The sequence below is a fragment of the Rhododendron vialii genome, chromosome 6a (genome assembly GCF_030253575.1).
Source record: "Rhododendron vialii isolate Sample 1 chromosome 6a, ASM3025357v1".
Lineage (NCBI taxonomy): Eukaryota > Viridiplantae > Streptophyta > Magnoliopsida > Ericales > Ericaceae > Rhododendron > Rhododendron vialii.
Window position 1 is genome coordinate 10,411,345 of NC_080562.1, and position 20,170 is coordinate 10,431,514.

Genomic DNA, 20,170 nt, shown 5'->3' on the forward strand with positions numbered 1-20,170 from the left:
CTTCACTTAGGGGGTGTACCACTTGAATGTGAGAAAATGACATCTACATAATAAGGGAAAACGGTTTTTGAATTTTATCTCTCTATAAATCATAACCATTGATTTGCTCCATAAATTTTACGGCTCGCTCTTTCTCTCTTAAATAATATTAATTGCACAATTGCCACTAATTAGATCTCATGTTGCACTGTACCTTCAGGCACAGACAAACCTTAATATCTCATAAAGCGAGATATAAGTAATTAAAAATTCAGAATCTTAATAAGATGGGGCTTAATAATATGATCGGCGATCCGTTGTAGTTGTACCACATTAATTAAATTCGTGGTTGGAGAAGGACCAATCACATGATCTCATTTAAGCAATGTCGCAGGGGAAGATTTTAGTTTTTAGGATCTGCTTGGATGGAGTAAAAACTGGGGGAGGGGGGAATAAGAGGTGGTAAATGGGGTGGGCCTCACTGTTTTTTCCTTGTTTGGGAACTAAATTTGTAGGGGTCTTAGTTTTCATCCCTCTTCCTTTTCACCCGTTTAAGGGATTCTCTGGTACAATTTTTGGGCACCTTTTGGCCTCTCCAAATTTAATCCGGCTGTGGAGTGGAAGAATGGGGAGGAATTTGGACGAAATCACCCCTGCTTATCCCCTTTCTCCAACCGGCCCGAAAGACTCTTTATTTAATTTCAGGGTTCTCTTAGGGTGTTCATTGAAAGGCCTTAGAACCAAAAATTCATTATGACCATTTAAGATAAAATTATCATAAAAAATAAGATCTTTGCACCGGTTCAAACAGATTGAAAATCGGAACACTTAATTTTTTAATTATATTTTTTAATATATAAATGATGTAAAAACGTTTTTTAATATAAAATTTTTAGAATAGACATTATTTAATATTAATTTTTGAAATTATATACTTATTTTAATACATAATCAAATTTAACACTGCACATGGACAAAATAATCATTTGACAGTTTTTCCCACCATCCACCCCTTCTATCGCCCTGTTCTATAAACCATCAAAACAAAGTCAAATTTTATCCTCCTATTTAATACTCTATCCAAACCACATACTATTTTATCCCTCTTTATAAACCATCAAAAATAATATCCCTACTATTTATCTTATTCCCTCATATTTTTTACCTCCAATTTTTTACCTGCATCCAAGCAAGCCCTTATATTAATCTTTAGCACCACGTGACCCGGCAGGAAAAAATCTCTCCACGAAACCACATTCTCTATATATACATTATTGGGGTGTTTTGGCAGATGGATTTTCCCATTTCTATTTCTGCATATGGGTGTTTGGCACCTCATTTCCGGTATGGATTTTCACAAAATAGATTTACCGATTTTCACTAAAGAAAACAGAAGGCAAAATGAGGCTCGAAGGAGCTTTTTCCATTTTTGCATTTTGCCCATTTTCGGTCCAGAGGAGCTTTTCCCAGTTCTGCCCTCCAATTTTTGGTTATAGGGCGCTCGTTGAAAGCCCGAGAGCCAAAAATTTATTATTACCATATAGGATAAAATAATCAGAAAAATAAGATCTTCGCACTGATTTAAACGGATTGAAAATTAGGCTCTTAATTTTTTAATCATATTTTTTACTCCCTCTATCTCAAAAACGATGACAATTTTTCAAACTTGTGTCATTTTTCATCGTTTATATTTTTTAATCTGTAATATTTTTCATGAGTTTGAAAACTTTGTATAATAGAATTAATTGAGAACTATCAAACAAGATCCATATTACATATTTTTTGAGATCCATATTGAAAGATATAAGGAATTAAAATTGACACGGATATCAAAAATTGACATCTAATTTGGGATGGAGGGAAGTAATATATAAACAATGTAAAAATTTAAGTGTTCTAATTTTCAATCCGTTTAAACCAATGCGAAGATCTTATTTTTTTAATCATTTTATCTTAAACAGTCTTGTTATGGTCAACCCGCTGGGTTGACGATAAGCACACTAGAAGGTAAGAAAAATACGTATTTATGTGTACTTTTTATACCATTTAATACACACTCACTATTATCTACCAATTGGGCTGATTTTAGAATTTTCCTATCTTAAACGGTTATAATAAATATTTGAATCTAAGACTTTCAATGAACACCTTAAAAGAGCCTTATAACCAAAGAGGAAAGATATAAACAATAGAGAGTATGAATAGCATACCTTGAATATCAACAAGCGCTCAAAAAAAAAAACCACTACTCCAGTAGAAAGGTATGAATAGTATACCTTGAATATGATTAGGCTCCTGTCAACTTTGTACTCTGAGGGGTGCTAGGAACAAAAGAAAATACTCTTAAAGTGTACATGAACAGCTTAGATGCACTGTGCATCTGAGCCGTTCATGTACACTTTAAAGGTATTTTCTTTTCTCATTTTTTTTGCACCTAGCATTTCTCTTGTACTCCTCATGTAGATGTCAAATTGAAGAGAAAGAGACAAAACACAAAATGGCAATGGCAAAAGTCGGTTGAAAGCGAATACGTGACAACAATTTAAGAAAGAAAATCAATAAAAGGGCAATTTGGGAATGTAACTACTTTTGAGAGCAAAGGACAAGGAAGCCCATTTGTCAAGGAGAGCATTTTAATGGTCGTGGCATCGGCTCTCATATATGCTAGTAATCAATAAGAATATGAGGTCCCGTTCCAGTTTCTTAAAAATTGAATTTTTAGAAAATGAAGATAATTTTAAACTCAAAAATTATGTATTTATGCAAATAATTTTTCTACCATTATGGATCTTGTTTGATAGATCTCATTGAGATCTTTTAACTCGGTGCAAAAAAAATTGAAATATTATTTTTCATTTTCATTATATTTGAGTTTGAAATTACATTCTTTTTGAAAAAAAAAGATTTAGAAAGAAAGCGAAACAGGGCCTGAACAACTTGAAAATTTTAATAAAAGAGAGAAATTAATAACTATTTACACATTTTTAATACAATAATAAAGGCTAAGGACAACTTGGTAAAACATTATTAACTCATAATTTATTTTCAAAATTCATTTACTAAACACTACAACTGTTTCAAAATAAATTCTACACATATCTCACAAACACTACTACCATACTCAAAATGCATTATCGCCATAATCTAAAAAGTCAAAAAAATTAAAAAGCTGAAAATCAAAAATCAAAAATAGGCTCCTAAACACCTTATATCACTTGAACCTCGAAACCACATTCTCTATATATACATATTATACACTTGAACCAAAGTTGTGCTTCTTGGAAATAACCATTCCCTATACCTTCCTTTCATCTCGAAACCAGACTCTCTCTCTCTCTCTCTCTCTCTCTCTCTCTCTCTCCTATACCTTCCTTTCATCTCGAAACCAGACTCTCTCTCTCTCTCTCTCTCTAACATGGTGTCAACTCACCTTGAACCCCTCGTAAGCGACATCAAACTATCATCGGTGGTTCCATCCATACCAACCGGAGACAACAAAATCCACGAACTCACAAACATAGACTTAGCCATGAAACTTCACTACATTAAAGGCCTCTATTTTTTCAACCGGAACTCCGTCCAAGGCATAGGTATCTCCGACATGAAAAAACCCATGTTCCAGTTGCTCGACCGCTACACCGCCGCCTCCGGCAGAATCCGGCTGTCGGAAAACGGCCGGCCGTTTGTCAAGTGTAACGATAGTGGTGTACGGATTGTTGAGGCTGATTGTTCCAAAATTACCCTTGAGGAATGGATGAAGGGTATGAAGGATGGGTGGGAGATTAATGAGCAGCTTTTTTACCCTCATGCCCTTGGTCCTGATCTGGGTTTTGCTCCACTTGTTTTCGTTCAGGTAATTTTTTTTTTCAGAACAAGGCTCCATTTGTTTTGTTATAAAATGTTTTACAATGTAAAATATTTTTTCAGAAAATAAATTTTAAAATTTTATTTTTCCGTGTTTGACTGGTAAATAAAAAATATTTTCAGAAATTGATAAAATCGTGTAGAGAGAGATCTAAGAATAAGGAAATTGAATGTGGGTCATGACTGACGATTGAGGAAATTAAGTAGTAAGAATTGCAGTATAAAGTAACGGGTTCATTTAAGAAAATAACTTACGAAAAATTTAAAGGTAAGTCATTTTCATTCAATTAGTGAAAAATATTTTACCTAGTAAAATGTTTTCCTCATTTTTTATATAACCAAAAACCGAAAAATAGGTAAAATATTTTACCGAAAAATATTTTATATTGAAACAAACAGAGCCCACGTGTTTTATTTATTTATTTGTAATTTTTTGCACTACTCTACTTATATCCTCTTGTACTTTTTTTAGGGCATGCATTTTTTCAGGTGATTAAAAAACGTGACAAAAATTTGTGAAAGTAATAAGTAAGGATAGTTTATAGTTTCACGTAAATAAAGACAAAAAATTAAATTGTTTAAGGACCTTTATTTATTTTTATTTTTTTGAGTGTAAAATCATATATAGATTACGTACAGACGTAGATGTGGGTATTGATTTTCACACTTTTCTTTTTACAATTCACACTCTTTTTTTTGTCTTTATTTACTTAAATTTACTATCTTGCTATTTATTCGATACATTTTTTCATGCATTCAAGGACAATGTTGTAAATTATGTGAATAAAAACAAAAAATTGGAGTGTGGATGATTAAAAGGGGAGTGTGAAATCAATTTTCATTACATACGCTGCTCATATCCGAAAAGATACTAAATGAAAAATCACGAGGAGAGATATTTGGTGACTTTTGTTTTTCATTTTATTGTGCAAATTTACGTGGCAACGGCTCCGTTCCGTTAAGAAAAATAAGTACTTATTTTTCAAATAAGTCATTATTTTTTGAAGTAAAAGTAATATATTATAAGATAATGATCCGTCTCGTAAAACAAAAAATAAATATTTAAAAAATAATAATCTTAGCGAAACGGGGTCCATCTGATCATAATCTTTTTCATCACTCCTAGCCTCTGGGCTCGATCTAGTTCCATATTTGTTTGTTCATTTGTTTAACAATCGTGCCTTCATTGATGGAGTAAAAATATGGGAGACTTAAAAATTCATTTTTATTGCCTTCTTCACTTATGAATTCATCTTGTCCTTTTCAGCAACTTATGATTTCATCCTTCTCGTATTTTTAATACCACTATTGCCTTTTAAGTGTTGTTAATTGTATATATGTATACATTTTAAACCATATATGTAACACAAGCTTTTCGATTTCATGGTAAATTATTTGTAGCATTTACCATGAAATATGTTTGTATGTTTCTATCATTTCATGATTAATTATTTGGACCATTTACCATGAAACTATTTCAAGGTTAACTATTTGGACCGTTTATCATGAAACTAGTTCAGCGAAATTTGTGAGGCTGCTGCGCGGACCAATTCTTAGAAAGATAGTTTGGGATGTATAAATACTTATTTTTACATCCTAAAATTCTTGGCCTATATAGACAAGAATTTTGGGATGGAAATTATTTATGTTTACCTCCTAAAATTCTTGGCCCATATAGACAAGAATTCAAGAATTTTGGAATGTAAATTACTTATGTTTACATCCTAATTCTTGGCGTAAAAATAAGTATTTGTACATCCCAAACTATCCTTATATGAATTGGTCCGTGCAGCAACCTAACAGATTTCGCCGGACTAGTTTCATGGTAAACAGTCCAAATAATTAACCATGAAATAGTTTCATGATAATTGGTCCAAATAATTAACCATAAAATGATAGGAACATACAAACATATTTCATGGTAAATGCTACAAATAATTTACCATGAAATCGGAAATCTTGTATCTCATTTAATTGCAGAAATTGATATTCATCCCAATCCTTTTAATTTAGAAAACCATAAATGTATATATCTAGATAGATATCATAATAAAGGGGTAATAAGGGTAATTCACACATTGAAATGATGAAAACATAAGCATGCAAAGTGGGCGGGATGAATTTTTACATGGCATGAATAAAGATGATGATTATTTAAATTTTTCTAAAAATATAGTGCTTTCATGAATAACTTTTTGAATTCTTTTTCATTAAGCTAATTGAGATATAACACTTTCAAGAATTTTAATCGAAATTATGCTATTTTATGGATCAGATTATTGCGAAAAATGAACAGAGAGCAAAAGTTCCAAGGAACCTTTTAGTATGATGAGATAGTATTATTTATATATTTTCTCTTATAGTATAGTATGTTTTTCATGCCAATGTTCTTTAAGACATTTGTTACTATACTAGTCCCTTATTTTCTCTCCGAAGATCGTGTATCAAAGTCCCTTAAACAACTTTGATACGCATTTTAACTATTTTCGCAATTAATTTCAAAAAAATTCGCAATATATATGTGTGCCATATACATATATTCGCGAGTAATCGTAGCATTCCGCTAAGATTCTTATTTTTTAAGTACTTATTTTTCACTTTACGAGCTAGGTCATTCTCTCAAATACATCACCTTTAATTCCGAAAACAAGTACTTATTTTCCTTAGCGGAACAGGAGTCAGAAATCCGTGTATTATCAAACCCCCCAATAATATATTTCTCTATGTTGTTTTTTCTTAACACCAAGTTAAACTAGTCAATGAGTACTTTAATTTGTTGTAAAAAAAGAAAATAATATATAGTAATATTTTTTGGGGGTTTGAAAATATACTTATTTTTTTAGTACTGTTTCTAAAACCTTATTTATTGTCTCAGCAGTCAGCATTTTTAATATCCCCTAAAAGTAAGGAGGTTTGAATTTTTCCATGGACTGGACCATCACAGGCTTCACAGCCATATAAATTAGGCAAATGCAGCTGTGATGTATATTTATGGAGAAAAGCTTATTCACATGTCATGTTTTTGTGATCAAAGCGGGGATCAGGCTATAGTGAGGTGATCAATTTAGGAAAGACGAACTTGAAAATTATGTGGTATGACGGGGAAATACTCCGTGACAAAAGTGATAAAAGTGATGAAGTATCACACCTTGACTTTCATTGATTGTGAAAAAAGGAGTTGAGAATGATCGAGACACACGGAATGCATGCATGTTTCGCTAAGCAAAAAGTACTCTTTATCTTTATTCAATTTTTTTTTTTGCTTTTGTTAGTTTTGTACCAAACTTTTGTGGATTATTGGATCGGAAAAGTAAAATTTTTCCTAATATTTTTGGAAATATCCAATATTGAGCACACATACCAAAAAAAAAAAACTAACTTTTTGGACTCTTTTTTTGTGCTGAAAAGTGGATATTTCTCAAAATATTTGAGTAAAAGTAAAAAATTTTGGGCTTTTCGATCCCTCTCGTCAGACGAATCAATAATCCATAAAAGTTTGGCGCAAAATTGATAAACGCGAAAAAAAAATTGAATAAAAACAAAAAGTGCATTTTTTGCTTAGAGGGACTATATTTTCAATTTTCAAATGAAAATGTCATAGAAGCAAAGGACTAGTGAATGGGTCTCTTTGGCCAAACTTTTTTTTTGGGGGGTTTTCACCGTTTTTTTTTGGTTATTTTTCTAGTACAAAAGAATTAAAGGTGTGTATTATGAGAGAATGACTTATCTTGTAAAACAAAAAATAAGTATTTAAAAATTAAGAACCGTAGCGGAATGAGCTTTTTTAAAGGGTACACATAATAAAATAGAAACTATAGACAAATTTTTAATACTAATCAAAAAGTTTTAGACTAGAACTTTTTGATTTTGTCATTGTTCAAATTTCTTTCGCATTTGTTATTTTTGTGCTAAACTTTTAAGCATTATTGATTCGACTCAACGAGAAGAATAAAAAATAAAAAATTATGACTTTTACACCTATTTTTTAAAATATTCAAGAAAAAATTAAATAAAAAATTTTAAAAATTTTTCTTAAATATTTCCAAAAATACTTGTCGCTTGCCATACTTTTCTCAATAACTTGACTTTCTTTTGTCCCTTGGCAATTTCATTCCAGTTCACATGGTTCAAATGTGGAGGATTATCAGTGGGGCTCAGCTGGGCCCACGTCCTGGGGGACCCATTCGCAGCTTCAACATTCATCAACACGTGGGCCCACATCATGGCAGGTCAAATGCCACCTCAGCCTCTCAAGTTGCCAAATAGTACTAACACCGGAGAATGCCAATTCCCACCAAATTCCAATTCCGAGAAACCATTTTCCCTCCAAAGGGTCGACACTGTTGATGACTATTGGCTTGTTTCTAGTTCCTGTAAGATGGAAACACTTTCCTTCCATTTCACTGCAAGAAAACTTGACCAGATAGCCTCAAAAGCTTCAGGCCTAAACCAGTATTTTCATCTCCTCGCCGCGTTGATGTGGAAATCGCTAGCGAAAATAAGGGGAGAATCCGAACCGAGGGTTGTGACAATATTCAATAGCGATCCTCGCAACAAGGGAATTGAAGGCTTAAGCAATAGTCAGGTCATTGGCACGGTGGAAGCAGATTTCAAGGTTGCGGAAGCCGATTTGTCGGAGTTGGCCAAGTTGATCGAGGAAAAAATGGTGGATGAGAGAAGTTTGATCGACAAATGGGTGGAGAGAGAGAATGAAAAATCGGACTTTATTTTATACGGGTCCAACTTAACGTTCGTGAATTTGGAAGAGTCAGAGATTTACGGGTTGCGTATAAAAGGGCAAAAGCCTGTTTTCGCGAGTTATGGCATTGGTGGTGCTGGCGACGAAGGGGTGGTTCTGGTGCTTCCGGCTCCGGCAAATGGCAAAGGAGGCGATTGCGGTGATGGAAGGGTGGTGACAGCGATCTTGCCGAAGGATCAAAATTTCCAGTTGAAGAATGAACTTAGAAATGACTGGGGTGTTTTTTGAAGTTGAAATGAAGGGCACCATTGGTAGTTGTTTGATTCGAATGTGATGTTTATGAGTGCAATAAGATCAAGACTACGTCAATGTAGAGCATGAGCAATAAGAGCATACTTGTGTTTACGGCCGTATATAAGGGGCCGTATAATATAAGATGTCTTCGCGGCCGGAGATAACGGTGGCGCGCGAACAGGGGGGTGTCCTTACTAGTAGTACTAGATTTGTAGGGTACCATTTTCTGGTACTTTACAGTAAATAATAGGAGCAATTCTATGTTTGTAAACTTTTTTTTTTTTTTCGTTTTGTGTGGTTTGTTCATCTTTTTTAATCTTTGTTGGATTCGCGTTATATTTTTTAATTAATCATCCGTCTCAATGAGAAGAGTCTAAAAAGTACAAAATTATGACAGAAAATAAAAAAATTGCACTAAAGACGGAAAAAGTATAAAACATTTGTCTTATTTGTCCAAAGTGACGTCTCAAGTTCAAAAATATTAAAATAAGTTTCAAACTTATAATTTTACGTTCTTAAAATATTAAAATAAGTTTCAAACTTATAATTTTACAAGAACGTAGCCTTAGACCAGTCTAAAATTTCAAAGAGAGAGAGAGAGAGAGCAGGGGGAGAGAGAAAGAGACCAATAATAACATTAGTTTAGCCTCATTAAAATTTGAAAACATTTTGACCCCGTTCGTTTAAGGGTTTTGGATTCTAATTATTATCCTATTTCTCTACAATCATTACTCTCTTTTTTTTCTATCCCTCTTCAATCATTACCTATATTTTCAATCATTACTCTATTTCTCTATACATTCATTACTTACAAATTCAAATCCAAAATTTCAAAACTAAGGGGTCTTTGTTTTCCGCCTCATTTGCAGAATTCTTTGATCTGCCATTGGATGAAGATCAGCTTTCCACATGAACTCCATTGTCCGAAAAAACACAAAAGTAACTTGTTCGGCTAAATTATTTTGTCCTTATTAAAAAAAATTCATTTGCTAGTTTTTCGTCAATTTTTTGAGGATTATTGCTTCGTCATGACGAAATGAATCCAAAAAGTAAAAAATTACGATCAAAATCTAATTTTTTTGGAATAAAGAGGAAAAAAATGACTTATTGGCTTATTTTTGTCTTTATTAAAAAAAAAAAGAGTTACGGTTATAATTTTTTGCTTTTTAGATTTCTCTTGTCATGATGAATCAATAATCCATAAAAATTTGACAAAAAATCAACAAAGCAAAAGAATTCAAATAAGGACAAAAAATAATCCACAATGGCTTTTTTAGCTTAACAATGAGAAGAAAAAAATATAGGTAATATTCAATTAACCCAATCGCTAGTCGGATGTGCCAAATATTTTGGGAGACAAGAGATTTATCCTCCACGATAAGGGAAAAAGAAGAAGAAGCATAAACCGAATTTACCTTCTAAACTTGTAGGTTCGACCGTTTAACACTGATCCCACTATGAAGTTTATCTGAACATTGTTTATTAATTAATAGTAGACTCTCAAAATTAGTCGAGGTGCGTGAAGCTAGCCTACACATCCAGTTAAAAAAAAAAAAAAAAAAGTTCAACGTATCGATAATCGAAAAATTCGAAACAGAGTCCAAATATTTACGGCAATATATTTTCTGTTTATACTTCTATTTACAGCAATCATAAGATATTTTACAGTCATATTTACATCAAAGAATAAGCAAGCACACAACGCATCACACTTTCTTTGTTCTTTTCTCTTTTCCTTTCCCTCTTTCTTTTTCATTTTTTAACTCTAGAAAAGTACAGGAGATAATTCTAGAAAGATATAACAATCAGAACAATTCTGATTATTTCTCCCCATTTGGTAGAACCCCTTGCCCTTATACATGCACGGATCATAACTGTTAGCTAAAGATCGCATCTCTTTGATTAATCTCAATAGCCATGCATGTCTATTCTTAATAGCCATATCTATTCATGCGATCCTAATAGTCATACTTTTTAGTTGGATCACGCATGTTCATTTAGCTTAAATAGACACACTTTTTGTGCTTAAATCCAACGTTTACACCCTATTCATTTAATTTGAATAGACACGCCTCTCGGATTAAAACCGTTCACCAATAATTACATTTAATATCCGTTAAATATTTTGGAAATGTTCCAAACAGTTTTTACTTCCATGATAAATACTCCCTCCGTCTACAGCTTTCATGCTGCTTCAAAAGTAAGGGTATAAATTTCCAGGCAAATTCAAACCCAAAGGAATTTTATTATCACCCAGACTGCCAATAATTCTGATTCAAATTTTGAAAGAGATAAGAGAGTCGAAATTTCTGTACAATTTAAAGCATATACAATCATTCTAAACCACATAACTTCTGTAACTTAGCTATATAAGCTTGGAGGGTTTTCCTTCCAGATATCAGTATACAACAGGCATTCGCAACCAGCTGATTGTCCTCGTAAACGAAAGAACTTGCAGCATCAAAGTTTGAGACTTAGGAAATCGTGATCTACATCCCGAACTACAACACAACACAACACAACACGACAAAATGAGAACAAGATCGTTATATATTATTACCATACAAAGAAAACAGAACAATATCATTGACTTAATCATCCATGGTGATAAACGTACCACATAAGCCAGCCCCGATGAGTATCGCTTCGTTGAGCACTTACTAGCTACGACAATCACAGGCTAGAGAATAAAGCAAGACCACGACCTTGAATTAGCTGCTGGAAGCAGGAAGGGTAGAGTTCAGTGCGAAGACAAAAAATTGTTCCAACTAAAAACTGTAGAAACATTGTCAGATTCCTCGCATAAGAAGATCATAGATCTCCTGTTAGAGTATCCAGTTCTTTCAACAATCACAGGCTAGAGAATAAAGCAAGACGATGACCATGAATAAAGCAGGAAGGGTAGAGAGATCAGTAGGAAGACAAAATTGTTCCAACTAAAAATTGTAGAAACGTAGTCATGAGATTCCTCGGATAAGAAGATCATCGATCTCCTGTTAAAGTATCCAGTTCTTTTGCTACCTATTGCCCGGGTTTCTGCTACATATATTTTCCCTCTTGAGTTTTTTGTTGTAGGTTTTATCATGAAAACAACAATGTGATGTATTTTGGTCTGGAGTCTATATGTACATTAGAGACTCTCTCTCTTCTGTCCATTGATCTTGAAAGTTGACTTCTTTCCGAATTCTGGATGTTAAAATTTTGGCGAAGAGAAAGCCGCTATGCGAGGCAACTACGAAGCTGAAACACTTCATTTTAGTCCACTATATGTATCGAACACTTCATCGAACTTTCAATCCTAAACACGTACGTCACTTGGCATGTCTCATATGTGTTTATACTTCATCCAACTAGATACATCAGGGCACAATTTCTATGCCCCTATGATATCAATGTCATATGGAATTTTTCTTGCATGTTTTGATATAGATACTGTAATATTTTGCTAGTAATTGAATCAACTCTGGTATCGTAAGACATTGGTTATTTCTGTTGCAATGTCCAGTATTAGTGTCATGTGTTACATTCGGAATATGAACACTTCCGGTTGTGCATGAATACTGAATTTGAATAGAGATTTGTGGAGGGAAAAAAGAAACAGAAAAACATTGGACTTTCATTTTTCAAAACCTTTATCTCTTCTCTCCTCCCTATAGGGCCTATACCAATACCTACACTAATCCAACATGCAAACTCAATCTTCAAGCGGCAATGTTGTGCATCACTGTCGTCCACAATCTCAGCCGTCCGTTTCGACAATCAATGATCCAGATGTGTTTCAGCATCCCTGTCATGCAGTATTAAATAACAAACACATCTGGATCATTGATTGCCGAAATGGATGGCTGAGATTGTGCATGACAGGAATGCTGTGCACCCTACTGCACAACAGGTGCCCCCGAGTTCGGTTGGGACTTGTGGCTTTCCCAGTTATATATAAACTCGAAGATTGAGTCAGAAAATTTAACTCACTGCCATCAGTAGTAAAATCAACATCACCTTGGGTATGAAGTGGTCGGAACCTCGGGCGGAACGGCCACAAAGAAGCTGCGAATTGCCTCAACCTCAAGCACCTCCTCCCGTTCCTAGCATCTTCTTCGCCGCGAGAAGAATCTTCAAAGCCGTCAACCCGAACTCCACCGCTCTGATCCGTCTCAACCGGAAGCTCATGCCGACAAACGGGACAAGAGTTATGGAGCCTCAACCAAGGCATAATGCAATCGGAATGGTATATGTGTTTACAAGGCATCTCCCTTGCTTCCCCGCCAACTTTGAACTCCTCCTTACAAACGGGGCAACTTGAATCGCCACCCAGATGATCCGCCGTGATTTTTACCGTCGGCAGAGAATCTATAGCCAAATCAGGCGCAGGAGGAGGGCCTTGTCGGTCGTTCTGTGTCAGTTGCTCGATCAACTCGCTAAACCCTGGCCCCACGAAGTAGTCCCGAGGGTTAACCCTCGAAGGTATTAGCCCTTCCGCTGGCGAATTTCGCCGTCCAACAGGTAAAGGGCCTGATGACGGCCCGAGGATAATCCAGCCGGAACGAGGGCGGGCGAGGATTCCACTCTCCGGTCCCCAGTGATCGCCGATGTCGTCCACGACCCGGTTCCGGCTCCATGGCCAGTGACGGCCACGGCGGTTTCTTGTCAAACCAGCACCAGTAACATCGTTGTCTGATCTGTCGCCAATCAGCTGGGGATCGAGCACGAGAGAGAGGGCTTCGAGTATTCGGGCTTCCGGGGAGGGATCGAACTGGGTGAAGTCGACGACGAAGAAGGGTCTGGCAATGTCGATCTCGTACAGGAATTGCCCGAAGCAGCGGGGACAGATGATTTCGGATGGGTTTTCCGAGGAAATACGGACCGTCCGGTGACAATGGTAGCACCAGTATAGCGGGAAGTTTGAGTTGTTGGCGTTGGTTGCGTCGACACGAGGAGAAGGAGGAGGAATAGGAGGAAGAGGAGGGCTCAAAGACATCGATGATGGGTTGCAGAATACTTGACGAGGCAAATATCAAATCAGTTCTACTATATAAGTTTTAAGGTAGAAAAAAGGATAGCTTTTTGGAGTCGAGAAAAGCGATTCTTCTCCTTCTTCCTTGGAAGGGAACGAATAAAGTGTGTGAGGTGCAAAAGGATTCTCCATTTCTAATTGAGACAAGATTCTGCCAAGGGATTCCATTTCTAATTGACAAAGCTTCTGCCAAGTTTAAGTTTAGCCTCTTTAAAATTTGAAAACATTTTTGTTTTCCGCCTCATTTGCAGAATTCTTTGATCCGCCATTGTGTTCATTTCTAATAAACACATTGTAAGAATGGCGCTTTGCGAATACAAAACTGTGGTCTTGGCCATTGTGTTCATTTCTAATAAACACATTGTAAGAATGGCGCTTTGCGAATACAGAACTGTGGTCTTGTAGATTGCGTTGGTGTTTCATGCCCACTGGTTTGGGCTCGGTTCCTGTTGGGTTCGTTGAATTCTCTACTGTCAAGTCGAAAGAAAGAAAATACAATGAAGTTTACTTGAGAATATTCAATTAGCCCTATCGCTAGTCGGATGTGCCAAATATTTTGGGAGACGAGACTTATCCTCAATTATAAGGGTAAAAAAAACCATAAACATAATTTACCCTCCGAACTTGCAGGTTCGACCGTTTGACGCTCATCCCGCAATGAAGTTTATTTGAGCATTGATCATTAACTGCAAACTCCTCAAATTAGTCAAGGTGTGTGAAGCTAGCTCATGCACCCAATTATAAAAAAATAAAAATAAAAAAAGAGTTCAACGTACAGGTACCAATAATCGGAAGATTCGAAAGAGAGTCCAAATATTTACAGCAATATATTTTCTGTTTATTTTCACTTCTATTTACAGCAATCATAAGATATTTAACAGTCATATATTCATCAAAGAATAAGCAAGCACACAATGCATCACAGTTTCTTTGTTCTTTTCTCTTTTTCTCTTTTCCTATCCTTTTTTTTTTCCTTTTTAAAATGTATTCTTTCTATTTTACAAAATTCACATTAGACCACTCTTTTTCACTGCTGTTTCACCTCTCACTAAGTAATATCAGCTCAAACACCAACAACACAAGCGAATCCTCATCTACTAGCAATACAATAATAAATCCATCTTTTTTTTCGTTATCCTTGAACCATATTTTGATTTTTTAATTTTTTTTTTCCCAGTTGAAGGAAGCAAAAGCAGCATGGCGAAGATTTATGCGCAAGCATGAGCATTCATAGATGTCAGCTGTTCCGGAGAGAGGAAAGCCATTGTTCCATGTACTTCTTGCTCTCTGCAAAGCAAGGAAAGACGCGAGAATGCTGCTATGAGTTGCAGAAACAATGAGGCATAAAAAGAAAAAGAAAACAAAAGCAAGAATCGAGATTATGTTTCATTTAAATGCATGCATGGACACGCAGCTCAGAGAAAAACTTTCCCCCGTATCAGCAAGAGAAAAAAAAAATCCAATAGTACGACAAATTCGTTCTCCTATCGCACAACCAAACAAAAAGAAAACTGAATTGAATCTTCAACATGATTTCAACAAGCATCGAGCAAAGTAACCACAAAAGAGCAGCTACATGCCGTGTACCAAGTTCAAACCACAATCACATGTTAGCTCTCTTAAGTTACCAATTACATCCTAAAAATTTACAAAGTTAGGAAATAAACTCATCACGTACAACTCTGTCTCACATGTGGAGAAGCAAATACCCATAGATAGAGAGAAGAAGAAGAATGCAAACGGAAAGACTTGAAACCTGAAGCTTTCCCAACATACCACAATAAGGTATCAATTATCTTAAAAGCTTAGGCTGTTAGAAAATGAGCCCAATAAAACAATAAAAAGTAGTACTCCTATATACATCAAGCTATTCCACATCCCCCCTTCTTCCCAAGTGGCAACATTGAAGTCATCTCACAAAACAATAAAAAGTATTAATGTCTTTTTTAAACCATGAAAGTTCGATAAAAAGATAGTGACGGCAACATAGACAAAAGTCAACTTGTTTTGAGTTCTAAAGTGGAACTTCCAAGGGAGAATTCTCACACCCCACATCTCATAACCTATGTAGCACCAACACTCCAAAAGGCATTGTGCCCGCGTATTGGACACGGGGACACGTATTGGACACGTCACGTGGCGTGTCCAATAATTTTTACTACCTCGGTCCCAATTTAATTGTCAGTTTGTGTCACTTTTCAATTGATTATATCTTGTAATTTATAATGTTTTAGGTGATTCTGAAAACATTGTATTATAGAACAAATCGAGATCTATCAAACAAGATCCATATTGGATATAAAATTCATTACCAATTTAAAGATATAACTAGTTTTTTATCCAGTTAGAATAGAACTGAGACAAGTAAATTGGTACGGAGGGAGTATTATTTTTTGATAGGGGACACGGCTAGGGGTAAAAATGTAATATTTTTTAAAATTTTTGGGGTTAATATGAAATTATTCAAAACATTTGAGTTAAATTATAATTTTCCCTTTGAAAAAAATTTATACAATTTGTGAAATTATTCATATACAATGGCTCACAATTTTTTTTATATATATGTACATATATATATTTTTTTTATTTATACACGTGGCGTGTCCCCCACCATGTCCGTATCCCCATTTTTTTAGAATTGCTGTGTCCATGTCCATATCCGTATCCGTGTCCGTGTCGGTGTCCGTGTCCGTGCTACATAGCTCATAACCGAGCACGTGAGGAGGGGAAGTGGGAGAGGAAGGAAAGAGAGTGAAAAAGGCAACATGATGCAAAATAAAATACTAAATCGACTTTTACTAGAACTAAAGTAAAGATAAAAACTACCAAAGAATATGTTAGTCTTGCAACGATTAAGAGTAGGAGAAACCACCTAAAAGGTTCACCGATATGGGACCAATCATTTGAACCATCACAAACAGCATGAAAGCTGAATTCTACAAAATCTGTTGCAACACAGTCCACTTTTGTTGTATCAAATCAGTATATTGCTATGTTGTATCAAATCAGTATACTGCTATTAATCTATGGCATTTGTGTCCTAAATGCTGTATGTCTGACACTGCTTTTGACATAATATGTGTGCAGTTTTGTCTTGGGGAAGTTATCTTGGTTTCCCAGCAGCGGCTGATAGATATTAACCATTTATAGTCCCAAACAAGGCAAAGAGGATCACAAGAGGATAATTCATCGAATGGATAGAACTTGAGGACAAGTTGTACTTGCTATTGGCTTCTCCTCTTTTGGTTGGAAGTTTGTCAATATACACCTTAGAAAATCAAGGTCACCTTCTCATCTTCTAAGGATTATAGGAGATACTGACTAAGGTCAAACGTTACAACGTAAGGCTGTCATAAATCATTATTGGTAAACTTCACTAAAAGGAACAAGTACCCAAAATGAATTTTCGTTCGTGTAACATTATGCTGGATTGCTGGGTAATTAGACGGGAACCTCAAGCTGCTAAAGAAGAGGGAAAGCCCATCAAAGTTGGCATCATGAGGTGATCCATAGAGTATTATTTCCTATTAACTTAATTGTCTCATTAACTATCAAAGTTGACTGTATACACAAACAGACAAAGGTCACATATTTTGTATACGTATTACCATGATTTCTGAAACACCAAGCATCCTTGCTAAGTTACGTTATTGCTGAACATGACCATCACCATTTGTATGCAGCTCAAACAATAGAGATGGACTACAAAGGACCTTAGTATGAGCGTTAAAAAAGAAACTGGGATTACGATTGAATATGTCTTTCTTTCTGAACTCAGAATTTATTTATGGGATCATTTCCTTGGCTATCCCTTGACCAGTTACTGTTCGCACATCCATAGGCAACATACACAAATACACATAGATGCACAATTCCATGAAGTTTTACTGCGGTAAGCATTTTTCTAAAGTTCCTAATTGCTGGAAATGACCTTCACAATATACAGAACTCAATCATTGGATATCAACGTAAACAGAAACTCAAAGACAAATGATATGTTTTATGTTTGGACATCATAGAAATTAATATGAAGTAATCATTGATGTTTTTTTATTTTTTTAAATCTATGTAGCATTACACAATTTCTTTCAGACTCTACCCTTTAGTCATATGAGTTAGCATTGCAAAGGGATTCCCCGAGAAAACATTAGCACTCTGCTGGGACACCAAAGTTCCATCAAAGCCTTTTACACTCGAAAATCCAACATATGGATCTTGGAAACTTTACAACCAAACATATGAATCAAGCAAACACACACGACACAAAGATTTACGTGGTTCGCAAAGAAAAGCTGTCCACAACTCTCACCAGCTTCACTTTTCACAATGTCCTGAATCAGAAATAATAGTTACAAAGAGGCAGCTAGGACCAGAACATTATATGCTGCTAGGGTTTCAACAATCACCAAAATTACCCACTGAATATTATTTGTGCTGCATTGCAGCATTGGGTTATATACCAAAAGCTTTATCTAGCTAGAATTCAACCTCCCTGATAAGCTTATTCGCATTGAAAGCTACAACACCAGGAACGGGGCAGATGTTCAGACTAATCTAGATCCTAATAGTTCACCCCAAGTTACCTCACATGAGAAATGGTGCTCTAACGATGGCAAATCTGGAAGGTTCTCCATACTAATCAGTTATGAAAGCAAAGTCTGGTCATATAATCAACAAATAGTGATTTGACAAATCCTACAAAGGGCAGGGTATCAACATAGCATACTCAAGCAAGCAATGGAAGTTCACCTCAAAACCAGAAATGGATTATCAAGTGACACCAACAAATAATAAAACAAAGGGCAATGAAGACCATACAACACATGAGCGCAAAATGAAGAAAGAGACTCTTACCCGCAGCATACATATCTGGGACATTTCCAATGGTGTCTAGAAAATTGTGCTTAAAATTTTCCTCCTTATGCATGCGCCCACGACCATAGCAAGGTACCAACACGGCAAAACTATCATCTGGATCGTCATCACTCTGGAACTCTGAGCCATGGGGCTCCAACCATCCAATTGACCAATCCGAATCATCAGATTCAGACCCAGAAACACAACCACCATCCAATGGTAGCACCACAATATCATGTTCTCTGTCAATTTTCCTTTCTTCCCGGCTTTTCCATTTTTGCTTAACTCTTCTAGACGAGGAGCTTATCTGCCCTCCATTAAACAAGGGAAATTTCACGGTATCCAATTCCAACAAACCAGCATCAGATAAAGAATTTAGAGAAGACCCATTAGAGGTTTTAGGCTCTTGACGCTTTCCGCCCCACATCCACCGAGAGAGATGGGTAAACGCCACGGCCATATCTATATTCACAAACTGCTGCCCTCGCAACAGACCTCAAGGGATCGTGGATTCACGAAACAAATGCAGAGAGACAAATTTGAATGTTCTTATGGCCCAGAATTGAAAGCTTGGACCGGAGATTCAATGGGAAGTTTTTGCCTGCTGTGGAAATCACTGGAAATTAGAGAAGTGGTCCATTGAATGAAGACATACAAAAACAAAGACGAATATACCAAATAGAGATTCAAGAAGACTTTTTCTACATCAGGAAGACTTTTTCTCCTATTTTTTCTCGACAATCAGACCGCCACTTAGCGTATATATTTTGGGGCAAAAAGAAGTGCAATTTGACCCCAAAATTGACCAACAAAATTCTAGATTGTCGAAAGGTAGAACACGTAGCTACCAAAAATAGATCTAAATTTCAAATGCAATTGGGGCAACAATTTGACTAAATACTTAGAACTTGCAAGCACGAAGTCCAGCTACAAGTGTACAATTCATTGATTCCAGTTGATTTTCACAGAAACCCATCATTCAAATCTCCAAAAAGAAACACCAAATTTTCCCAAAAAATTCATCAAACCGATCGAAGCGCAAGTTCTTTGACTTCTCCGCATGTACATAAAGATAACAAAGCAACTGAATCATCCTTGATTGTGAAAGAAAATTATAAAGGAATAGAACTAGTTCAACCGTTGTGCTGCAGCTATGATACTAGAAGATTCAAAGCAAAAAAAGAAAAGAAAAGAAAATGGATATGCAGATGTAGTGCAGATAGATTTAGATACCTTTCAGCCAACATGGAATCGAGGTATTGGGGGAAATTAAAATCTGGGGTGGAACTCGAACCCTGGTTTGTCTTTTCGTTTACAAGAAAATCGGTGGGGAGAGAGAGAGAGTTTCTTGTACGTTGGTACTGGCTTGTTTTGTTCAATGAACCTTCTCTCTCTTTTCGTTTACTAGGGAGGGAGCAAAGAGAATTTTTTTCAGTAGAAGGAAACAGAAGTTTTTAAAAATT

General features: G+C 35.6%; 3 protein-coding genes across 10 annotated transcripts; 1 reads left to right on the forward strand and 2 right to left on the reverse strand.

Moving 5' to 3' along the window:
• The first annotated feature begins 3,218 nt into the window (after positions 1–3,218).
• LOC131331366 (protein ECERIFERUM 2-like) lies at positions 3,219–9,107 on the forward strand. Of its 2 annotated transcripts, XM_058365265.1 has the most exons (3): positions 3,285–3,303; positions 3,366–3,832; positions 7,961–9,107. In XM_058365265.1, the coding sequence occupies exons 2-3, from the start codon at positions 3,395–3,397 to the stop codon at positions 8,828–8,830; spliced, it is 1,308 nt and encodes a 435-aa protein (XP_058221248.1). In that variant the 5' UTR covers positions 3,285–3,303; positions 3,366–3,394; the 3' UTR covers positions 8,831–9,107. The 2 variants fall into 2 exon arrangements, with proteins under 2 accessions (XP_058221249.1, XP_058221248.1); XM_058365266.1 differs by having other exon boundaries at positions 3,219–3,832.
• Positions 9,108–11,058: 1,951 nt separating this feature from the next.
• Positions 11,059–14,109, reverse strand: LOC131331367 (E3 ubiquitin-protein ligase RZF1). 6 transcript variants are annotated; one of them, XM_058365270.1, is made up of 3 exons: positions 12,836–14,109; positions 11,454–11,551; positions 11,059–11,337 (listed from the first exon to the last, which is right to left on the reverse strand). In XM_058365270.1, the coding sequence occupies exons 1-2, from the start codon at positions 13,812–13,814 to the stop codon at positions 11,517–11,519; spliced, it is 1,014 nt and encodes a 337-aa protein (XP_058221253.1). In that variant the 5' UTR covers positions 13,815–14,109; the 3' UTR covers positions 11,059–11,337; positions 11,454–11,516. The 6 variants fall into 6 exon arrangements, with proteins under 6 accessions (XP_058221253.1, XP_058221252.1, XP_058221251.1 ...); XM_058365269.1 differs by having other exon boundaries at positions 11,454–11,554; XM_058365268.1 differs by having other exon boundaries at positions 12,809–14,109.
• Positions 14,110–14,655: 546 nt separating this feature from the next.
• LOC131331368 (uncharacterized) lies at positions 14,656–20,144 on the reverse strand. 2 transcript variants are annotated; one of them, XM_058365273.1, is made up of 3 exons: positions 19,941–20,144; positions 18,705–19,311; positions 14,656–15,137 (listed from the first exon to the last, which is right to left on the reverse strand). In XM_058365273.1, exons 2-3 carry the CDS (start codon positions 19,165–19,167, stop codon positions 15,088–15,090), a joined length of 513 nt encoding a protein of 170 aa, XP_058221256.1. In that variant the 5' UTR covers positions 19,168–19,311; positions 19,941–20,144; the 3' UTR covers positions 14,656–15,087. The 2 variants fall into 2 exon arrangements, with proteins under 2 accessions (XP_058221256.1, XP_058221257.1); XM_058365274.1 differs by having other exon boundaries at positions 18,705–19,308; positions 19,941–20,120.
• Between the last annotated feature and the right edge of the window lie 26 nt (positions 20,145–20,170).